The sequence below is a fragment of the Portunus trituberculatus genome, chromosome 36, assembly GCF_017591435.1.
Source record: "Portunus trituberculatus isolate SZX2019 chromosome 36, ASM1759143v1, whole genome shotgun sequence".
NCBI classification, from domain to species: Eukaryota; Metazoa; Arthropoda; class Malacostraca; order Decapoda; family Portunidae; genus Portunus; species Portunus trituberculatus.
This window is the reverse complement of record NC_059290.1, coordinates 11788446-11799014: the sequence shown is the minus strand read 5'-3', so window position 1 is coordinate 11799014 and position 10569 is coordinate 11788446. Positions and strand designations below refer to the sequence as shown.

At 45.2% G+C, this 10569-nt stretch overlaps 1 protein-coding gene across 1 annotated transcript in view; it reads left to right on the top strand.

Annotated features, from left to right (window-relative positions):
• Nucleotides 1-3091: 3091 nt before the first annotated feature.
• The window catches only part of LOC123513710, a 14310-nt gene continuing 6832 nt past the window's right edge, over nucleotides 3092-10569 (top strand). The window contains 10 exon segments of the mRNA XM_045271085.1: nucleotides 3092-3250; nucleotides 3520-3596; nucleotides 4091-4245; nucleotides 4727-4850; nucleotides 5554-6027; nucleotides 6030-7136; nucleotides 7350-7401; nucleotides 8221-8446; nucleotides 9302-9418; nucleotides 10301-10569. The exon segment at nucleotides 10301-10569 is cut by the window's right edge and continues 17 nt beyond it. Coding sequence (XP_045127020.1) covers nucleotides 3536-3596; nucleotides 4091-4245; nucleotides 4727-4850; nucleotides 5554-6027; nucleotides 6030-7136; nucleotides 7350-7401; nucleotides 8221-8446; nucleotides 9302-9418; nucleotides 10301-10569 — 2585 coding nt within the window. The 5' untranslated portion in view covers nucleotides 3092-3250; nucleotides 3520-3535.

The window sequence follows — 10569 nt, the reverse complement described above, 5'->3', positions numbered from 1 at the left end:
GTGTGTGTGTGTGTGTGTGTGTGTGTGTGTGTGTTTACTCAGTCCCTTGCCCCGGGCCGCCACTCAAGTGTGTCAACAGATGGCGTCTCAGTTCCCCCGCAAGGTGATTGTGAATGAATGAGGTGCAGAAGGCGAAGAAATGCTCGTGGTGGTAACGGAGAGTGAGGACATGACAGCGGAGAAACATGACGAAAAGTATTGCATTCTAAAACACCCCACGCTGCGCCGCCACTACTTTCCAAAGGCTCTATAATTGAAGTTACACAGATTTACAAGACTTTAACCTCTTCAGTACTGGGACGCATCTTTACCATGAGATTTGTGTACGATTAGATCATTTTATTGACATTACGAAGGGTCTATGGAGGTCAGAAGATTAATGGCCACAGTCTTCACTATTTTAACCCCTTCAGTACTGAAACACATTTTTACCATGAGATTTGTGTACCATTAGATAATTTTATTGACATTAGGAAGGGTCTACGGAGGTCAGAAGATTAATGGGCACAGTCTTCACTATTTCAATCCCCCACATGAGTTTCTGAAGCTGTATGAAATCACCAAATAGTCACCAGAATGAATATGGAATCGCGTCATGGTACTGAAGGGATCAAAGGGTCATACTCGTAATCAGAAACGCCTTGGTCTCTCACCACGACAATTTTTCAAGTCCCCAGAGACGACTAGCAGGGTTTCCTGAGACAGTTTCTCTTTTTGATAAACTAGAAATCTTGCTAATCAATCACTAGAACCACAGAAATACCATTAACCCCTTCAGTACCATGACGCGTTTCCATATCTATTCTGCTTACTATCTGGTGATTTAATACAGCTCCAGAAAGTCATATAGGGGATTAAAATAGTGAAGACTGTGGCCATTAATCTTCTGACGTCCATAGACTCTTCCTAATGTCAATAAAATGGTCTAATCGTAAACAAATCTCAGGGTAAAAATGTGTCCCAGTTCTGAGGGGGTTAAAAACATGTGTATCATCAGCTAGAGCCTTTGAATATAGCCGTCGAGAGAGCAAATAGTTTCTCAATACGAGTCATTCAACGCTACTAGTGACCGATTGACAATATATCTACGTTATTAACCCCTTCAGTACCATGACACGTGTTCAGATTTCATTCTGCTTAATATCTGGTGATTTTATACAGCTTCGGAAACTTATGTCGGGGATAAAATAGTGAAGACACCGGCCATTAATCTTCTGACCTCCATAGACCGTTCCTAATGTAAATAAAATGATCTAATGGTACACAATTCTCAAGGTAAAAATGTGTCTCAATGCTGAAAGGTTAAAATAGTGAAGACTGTGGCCATTAATCTTCTGACCTCCATAAACACACCTAATATCAATAAAATCGTCTAATCACACCCAAAACTCAAGGTAAAAATGCGTCCCAGTACTGAAGTGGTTAAAAGGAGGACACACGATTTAGAACACTAATGCACCACAGCTCCACAACTCACTACTAGTTCAAATGACACTGTTTACAAGCCTTTCAATACTACTAGTGATCAATTAACAACATCTCTGCATTATTAACAAAAGAAACACACTGGGGGAACACGTCTCATCGTCTCAGCGGCCTTTGAAAGCAGTTCTGGTGAGAGAGCAAAGCAAATCTAAGAGAATGAGAAAGAATATGTTGGGAGGCAAAAAAACAGCTTATTATGTAGGAGTTGCAGAGGTAAGAGAGAAGTTTAGCGTGACAAAGACAGATAAATGACTAAGAAATGCTTGGGATGATGAATGAGAGAGAGAGAGAGAGAGAGAGTGGTAGAGGGAGGAATTACAGGTAACAATGCCACTTTGAACCGTCTTTATTTACACTTAACATACCTTGATAAAAAAAAATAAGAGGGAATGAGAGAGAGAGAGAGAGAGAGAGAGAGAGAGAGAGAGAGAGAGAGAGAGAGAGAGAGAGAGAGACAAGTAAAGGAATAAAACATTAGTGCAAGTAAGAATGATAGATTAAGTCACCTTCAACACTCACTGCTTAAAAAAAAAAGGAAACAAATTAAATAAAACAAAGAAAAAAGATAAACGAAGGTGAAGAAATAAAAACAAATAAAAACAAAAGGAAAACAGTGCAACATTTTTATAACCTTGAGAAATATTCATAAATTTTCAAAACAATCATTATTATTATTATTATTATTATTATTATTATTATTATTATTATTATTATTATTATCATTATTATTATTATTATTACTATCATTTATTTATTTTATTCATTTATTTTTCTTTTTTCTTTTTTTTTTTTTTTTGTGTGTGTGTGTGTGTGAATGCTAACGGAATGTAAGAGAGGAAGGAAGTGACGTCACGAGATTGATCCATTTCTCTGGCCTCGCTGGTTTGCCTCCCGCTGGACACTTCACGCTCCATGAATCTTCGCCAGAACCTCAGCCTGCAAGCGTCTCTCAGTCTCCAGTCTCCGTCTCTCTCTCTCTCTCTCTCTCTCTCTCTCTCTCTCTCTCTCTCTCTCTCTCTCTCTCCTTCCTTTGTCTCCCGTTTTCTTTGTTCAGATCACCGTTTTTTGTTGTTGTTTTCATAATTGTTTGTTGTTTGTCATTTTCACAGATATTTATTTATTTTTTTTATCTATAACAGACGCAGGACGAAGGAAAAAAAATCGCTAAAAATAATTAAATAAAGAAAAAGAGATAAGAAAAATAATTACCTGGAAGAAAACTAATTAAAAAACAGAAACTGATTAAAAAAAGACAAAAAAGAAAAGAAAACGAAGGAAAAAAAAAGGAAGAAAGAAAAGCGCATCAAGTTATCAGTGTCGTGTGTCGCGTGTCGTGTCGTGTTGTGTTTGTTTACTTTTTTTTATTTAACTCTTTTATTGTCTTCCTTTTATTCTTCCTCCTCCTCTTTTTCTTCTTTGCTTTCTCATTTGTGTGTTTTTGTTAGTCCGTTTGTTCTTATTTAAGTTTTTATCTTTTACTTTTTGTTTTATCTAATTCTCTTTCATTGTCTTCATTTGTTCCTCCTCCTCTTCCTCCTTGTCTTCTTTGCTTTCTCATTTCTGTGTTTTGTTAGTCCATTTGTTCATCTTTTACTTTTTTTTTTATTTAACTCTCTTTCATTGTCTTCCTTTGTTCTTCCTTCTCCTCATTGTCTTCTTTGCTCTCTGATTTGTGTGTTTTGTTAGTCCGTTTGTTTGCTCCTCATCTTTTACTTTTCAACTGTTTGCTTCAAGAATGTGAGTAACTTCGATGCTTCGGTACTGGGTGAGTGAGGCACATACACACACACACACACACACACACACACACACGAAAAACTAGACAGATAAACAGATAGATAGACGGACAAGTAGATAGACAAGCAAATAAATGAATAGATAGATAAACAGTAGATAGGAACATAGGCAACAATTGAAACATGAGGAAGATAGATAAACATGAATCGAAACACAGACAGATGGATAGAAAATTGAATAAAAATATTACTGACACGCTTACTTCACTTCTTCGCTTCTTATTTCCACCTCCCCCAGGCAGTGAAGGAAAGAGATGAAGCCACAACACCTGAGAATACCACCTCACGTCTGTCTCTCCGTCTTCGCCTTCGCTGGTAAGTCACTTCAAACACTCCCTTCTCTCACCACGACTATTTTCCAAGGCCACAGAGACAATTAGCCGAGTTTCCACAAGTACTTCCTCTGTCAGCATTACAGGAACCTTGTTAATCTGTCACTAGAACCGTAAAAACACTCTTAAAAACTCGTATCACTTCAAGTAGAGCCTTTTGAATGTTGTGGAAGTTTTAAGAGACAAGATTTTATAATGAAACACTTTTAGGCAGCACCTCCATTACTCTGGAAAGGCTCTCGTTAAAGTGATTCAAGTTTTTAAGGGTGTTTTTATGATTCGAGTGACAGATTAACAATATTTCTACACTTATACCAGGAGAAGCACTCTTGAGAACCAGGCTAACCGTCTCTGTGGCCTTTGAAAGATAGATAGATAGAGAGATAAATAAATAGATACATAGATACAGAGAGAGAGAGAGAGAGAGAGAGAGAGAGAGAGAGAGTAGAGCGTTTCAGAATGCAGTTTTTGTCTCAGCCGTGTGTGGGCGTGCGGGCGTGGCGGGCATGGAGGCGCGGCCAGGCGAGGAGGGCGTCGACATGGTGAAGGTGTTCGCTATGCAGCTAGACATGTGGGCGCCGCCAAGAGATGATGTCCTCATACGCTACAACTTGACGGACCATTTCAAGGAGGTGTGTGTGTGTGTGTGTGTGTGTGTGTGTGTGCGTGACGTGAGGAAAGACGAGCATAGGAGTTTTTTATGTATTTTTTTTTATGTAAGAGAACTGCCAAAGTCAGAAAAACTATATTAGAAAAAAAAAAAAAAACGCCCACTGGAATTGCAGTCTCCAAAAAAGATTAGAAAGAATTAGTCAAACGAGAGAGGGACAAATGTCGTGACAGAGCCGTGAGTTAATGTTGTTTCAGTATTACCAAAGAGAAATATCATGCACCTTTCATATACTATTTCCCTGTGTGTGTGTGTGTGTGTGTGTGTGTGTGTGTGTGTGTGTGTGTGTGTGTGTGTGTGTGCCAGTGGAAACCATTTTGTATAACTTACTGCATGACAACGAAAGACTAACAGACTAATAAGTGTTGTTGCAATCACCACCACCACCTCCTCCTCCTTCTCCTCCTCCTCCTACTCCTCCTCCTCCTCTGCCTCTACCACAGGGGGACGTGTCAGAGTTCCCGGAGGCGACGGTGTGCCTACGCGCGCGCCCTGTGGTTCTGATGAGTTACGAGAGCCACATCTCCATCGCCACCTCAGACCAGGACAACGACGTGCTGCATATGTGTGAGTGTGTGTGTGTGTGTGTGTGTGTGTGTGTGTGTAATTCACCTCGGTCGTCTGCTGGTCAGCCAGCCAGTCTTCCCCATTACGGAGTGAGCTCAAAGCTCATAGACCGATCTTCGGGTAGGACTGAGACCACAACACACTCCACACACCGGGACAGCGAGGCCACAGCCCCTCCAGTTACATCCCGTACCTATTTACTGCTAGGTGAACACACCCCACACATTAAGAGCAGCGCCCATTTGCCTCGCCGCTCCGGGACTCGAACCCGGCCCTCTCGATTGTGAGTCGAGCGTGCTAACCACTATATACACTACGCGGTGTAAAGTGTGTGTGTGTGTGTGTGTGTGTGTGTGTGTGTGTGTGTGTGTGTGTGTAATCTTGTGTTTACTTTTTGTTGTCGTTGTTCTGTGTTCCTCGTTTCATTATTACATATAGTTTTCTCCTAATTCTCTGTCTATCTCTTTCTGTGTTTATATATGTCTGTCTGTCTGTCTGTCTGTCTGTCTGTCTCGGTCTGTGTTTATCTGTACTGCGTGCCTCTGTCGCTGTGTCTGCCTTGGTGTCAGTATCTTATTTTCGTCTTTGTCTGTGGTTGTGCTTTGATCCTGCGTCTCTGTCTCTTCTTCTGTCTGTCTCTGCTTCTCCCTTTGCCTCTGTCCTTGTCCCTGTTCCTCGCTCTAATCCTCGGCGCCTCCGTCAGACCGGCGCGGGGAGCACCACGGGTTCTACTACAATGGCGTGCGTCAGTACGGCTTCCTCAACATGACCAACGATATCGGCCTGCACGAGTGGAGCCACTACTGCCACAACTTCCACCACGGAGAGTACCGCGCCTACATCCACGGCGAGCTGGCGGCGAGCGGCCCCTTCAGCGTGCCCCACAAGGTGCCCCTCCCCGTCAAGGGCATCATCACCATTGGTCAGGAGCAGGACCTCCTGGCGGGCGGCTACGACACGGACCAGAGCTTCAGGGGCCACATAGCGCAGGTCAACATCTGGAACAGGTCGCTCTCGCCGGAGGAGGTGCGGGTGCAGGCGGGCTGCACCAAGGCCCCCATCGGCAACATCTTCTCCACGGACAGGGAGGCGGTGGAGCTGCTGGGCGGCGCCACGATGGAGCTGGTGGAGCACTCGTACTTCTGCCGCAAGGCGGTGGAGTACGTGATCTTCCCGAGGCGCGGTACATGGCGCAGTCACGCCTCACCTGCAACAGGATCGGCTACGAGGTGTACACGCCCCACAACCGCGCCGACAACATATTGCTGCACCAGGAGTCCCTGCGCTTCGCCGAGAAATGCCTCTCCAACTACCACCTGTGGATCGGCGTCACGGACCAGGAGGAGGAGGACGTGTGGCGGAAGTTCACCGACAACTCCATCGCCGAGACGCAGTTCGAGCTGAACGAACCCAACGGCGGCACCGGCGAGAACTGCATGCTGATGTTCCTGCCCAACGGCCTATGGGTGGACACCTCCTGCGTCATCAGGTGGCCCGCCTGCGTGCCCTGCGAGGTGGACAGGACCTCGCCGCTGCGCCTGCGGGGCTTCTGCTTCTCTAACGAGGCGGAGACATTCTACGAAGTGCTGGGGTACCGCGGGGAGAAGCCGTACCTGCACGGCTACTACGGCTTCATGGTGTACCGCAGCGGCAACTACACCTGGGAGATGTTCGACACCACGGTGGGGGAGGTGGTGGGCATCCTGGACGTGCCCTCCAAGGACTCCTATCCGATCGGGCGCCACACGTGGACGCTGCGCCGCTCCATGTGTAACAACCTGATCGGGTCGCGCATCCCTCTCAGCTTCTCCATCTGTGACAACGACGAGTTCACCTGCGCCAACGGTGACTGCATCCCCAAGGAGCGCCGCTGCAACGCCAAGGACGACTGCTCCGACCTGTCCGACGAGGAGGACTGCCAGTTCATCATCCTGCCGAAGGGGTACCGGTCAGAGCGGCCGCCGGACAACGAGACAGAAGGGCTGGCCATCAACCTGGCGTCCGCCGTGAGGGTCCTCCGCTTCATGGAGATCTCAGACATCCGCAGAGTGATCAACGTGGAGTTCACCGTGGAGATCACCTGGAACGACCCGCGCCCCAAGTACTACAACCTCGGAGACACGCTGGAGTGGAACAAACTGTCCAACGCAGACCGCGGCAAGGTGTGGACGGTGAAGCTGCTGTTCCCTAACGTGTACGACGGGAACATCAAGCTGCTCTCCGAGGACCTCTACCTCAGCAAGATCGCCGGTCCCATGCCGCCTGACTACAACAACGTCAGGATGGGTGAGTGCTGCTGCTGCTGCTGCTGCTGCTGCTGCTGGTGGTGGTGGTGGTGGTGGTGGTGGTGGTGGTACTCGTTGTTGTTGTAGTGGTACTAGTGGTTGTTGTGGTGGTGGTGGTAGTGGTGGTGGTGGTGGTTTCTTGTGTACATGCGTGTGTTTGTTGGTGTGTTTGTTTGTTGATAATGTTTAAATGCTTGTTTGGTTTCCCTTCCAGACACTGTGTACCACGGCAAGTCCGCCATGATGGTACAGCGGCTACACTACAGGTAAGCACACACACACACACACACACACACACACACACACACACACACACACACACACACACACACACACACACACACACACACACACACACACACACACACACACACACATACAAAAAAAAAGTAGATAAATTAATAGATAAAATAGAATAAGATGAATAAATAGCTAAACAAATAAATAAATGAGTGAAATAAAATAAAGATGGATGAATAGAAAAATGAATGAATGAAAAATATAATAATAATAATAATAATAATAATAATAATAATAATAATAATAACAATAATAATAGTAATACAAGCAGCATCACGTGGTATATGACAAGCCTGACAGGAAGGAAGTGTGAAATCATTAATCATTCCTTTCTTTATTTCATTTTTTTTCCTCACCTCTTCCTCTTCCTCGTCCTCGTCCTCCTCTTCCTTGTCTTCTTCTTCTTCTTCTTCTTCTTCTTCTTCTTCTTCTTCTTCTTCTTCTTCTTCTTCTTCTTCTTCTTCTTCTTCTTCTTCTTCTTCTTCTTCTTCTTCTCCTCCTCCTCCTGCTGCTCCTCCTCCTCCTCCTCCTCCTCCTCCTCCTCCTCCTCCTCCTCCTCCTCCTCCTCCTCCTCCTCCTCCTCCTCCTCCTGGTTCTTCTCCTCCATCTTCTTGTCCTATTGTTCATCTTTTCATCCTCCTTCACCTCCTCTTTTCTTCCTCCCCCTCCTCCTCCTCCTCCTCCTCCTCCTCCTCCTCCTCCTCCTCCTCCTCCTCTTGTCCTATTGTTCATCTTTTCATCCTCCTCCACCTCCTCCTCCTCCTCCTTCTCCACCTCCTCCACAGTGGTATCTTCGCCTGCACCTTCGACGTGTTTTATTACCCGTTCGACAGCCAACACTGCTTCCTCCAGCTCCAGCTCTCCGTCAGGCGGGAACTGGTCAAATTCTCGGAGGATAAGGCGCGAGTGGAGTACCTGGAGGACCCGAAACTTCCTGCCTATATTCTAGAGGGCATCTTCATCACGGTTCTGGAGAGTGGCAGTAATGAAACCAGATATTCAATGCTTAATGTGAGGAATAAGAGGTGCTGGATGTTGTGGTGTGGTGTGGTGTGGTGTGGTGGTGTAGTGTGGTGTGGCTTTGATGTTTGGTTGGGTGTGGTTTTGTTATATTTAGTTTTGGTTTGGTGTGGTGTACTGTAATTGGTGTGGTGTGTAATTGGTGTATTTCCAAAGACCACAGAGATGATTCACCAGGCTCCCACGATTGTTTCTCCTGTTCACCATAGAGAAAACTTTATTAATCTGTCACTTCAGACCCGTGTCACTTTAACTAGACCCTTTAGAAACCTTACTAATCTGTCACTGGATCCACAAAGACACCCTTTAAGACACGTGTCACTTCAACTAGACCCTTTAGAAACTTTATTAACCTCTCAGTACAGGGACGCATTTTTATTACCAGTTTTGAGTGTGATTAGACGATTTTATTGACATCAGCAAGGGTCTATGGAGGTCAGACGATTAATGGCCAGAGTCTTCACTATTTCAATCCCCACACATGTTTCTGAAGCTACATAGAATCGCCAAATGGTAAGCAGAATAAATATGAAAGCGTGGCATGGGAGTGAAAGGGTTAATCTGTCACTGGAGCCACAAAACCACTCTTTAAGACCCATACTACTTCAACTAGACCCTTTAGAAAGCAGTGGAGGTGATGGCAGACTCTCTTAAACCTCCTGAGAAGACACGCACACTTCTCTCTCTCCTAGGAAGACACGCACGCTTCTCTATCTCCTGGAAAGACACGTACACTTCTCTCTCTCTCCTGGAAAGACACGTACACTTCTCTATCTCCTGGGAAGACACGCACGCTTCTCTATCTCCTGGGAAGACACGCACACTTCTCTATCTTCTTTCCTGCAGGTGGAGTTTGTGTTGGCGAGACGGTGGAAAATGATTGTTCTGACCGTGTACCTTCCCACGGCCATGCTGCAGCTCGTAGGCTACACCACTCTCTTCGTTAATGTGGCTCTTATGGACGTGAGTGTTGTGCCCTTGTTGCTCGCACCTATTTCCATCTTAACCCCTTCAGTACTGGGACACATTTCTACCTTGAGATCTGTGTACGATTAGACCATTTTTTTGACATTAGCAAAGGTCTATGGAGGTCAGAAGATTGATGGCCACAGTCTTCACTATTTTAATCCCCCCATGAGTTTGTGAAGCTGTATGAAATCACCAAATAGTCACCAGAATGAATGTGGAAATGTGTCATGGTACTGAAGGAGTCAAGCTAGTCATGTTCTGGGATTTTCAAGGTTAATTTAGTGCGCGCGTGTGTGTGTGTGTGTGTGTGTGTGTGTGTGTGTGTGTGTGTGTGTGTGTGTGTGTGTGTGTGTGTGTGTGTGTGTGTGTAAAACAAAAGCATCAGACACATACATAATGATACACACGTCTCTCTTGTGTTATGGCATGTCAACCAACTAAGTGGATGAACAAATGAAACAAAACAAATTGATAAATATGAACATTAAAAAAGTAATAATAGTAATAATGATAATAATAACTAATAATAATAATAATCAAATGCTGTAAAAAAATCTCTTAAACACAAAACAGCGAAGGAGAAACAGCCACAAATACGTCACGAGCTTATGGAAACAGTAGTGGTGATGAAAGAGGTGATGGTGGTAGTGGTGGTGGTGATGTTGGTGGTGAGAGATGAGCATTAAGTATACACCACCTCTGTAATGGTTATACTGAAAGATCAACAGGAGAAACACTACTGGGAACAAGGCTAACACTACTGAACTTATGGAGACAGTGGTGATGAAAGAGGTGGTGGTGGTAACGGTGGTGGTGGTGGTGAAAGATGAACATTAAGTATACACCACCTCTTCTCATCATTGCCTTCCCCTTCAGGTGCGCATGGCTGTCAGTCTCACCACTCTTCTCGTGCTGTACACCCTCTTCAGCAACACATCAGACGCCCTGCCCACCACAGCCTACGTGAAGCTTATAGATGTGTGGTTCTTCTTCTGCATCTTCCTCCTGTTCTTCATCATCGTCATCCATACGGTGGTGGAACATATGGTGAACTTATCAGAGAACAAAAGTTTCTCGCAGGTTCTCCCCTTCGATCCCAGACGCACCATGGAGAAGTCAATGCGTGCCTCCTCCCCCGAAGCTGA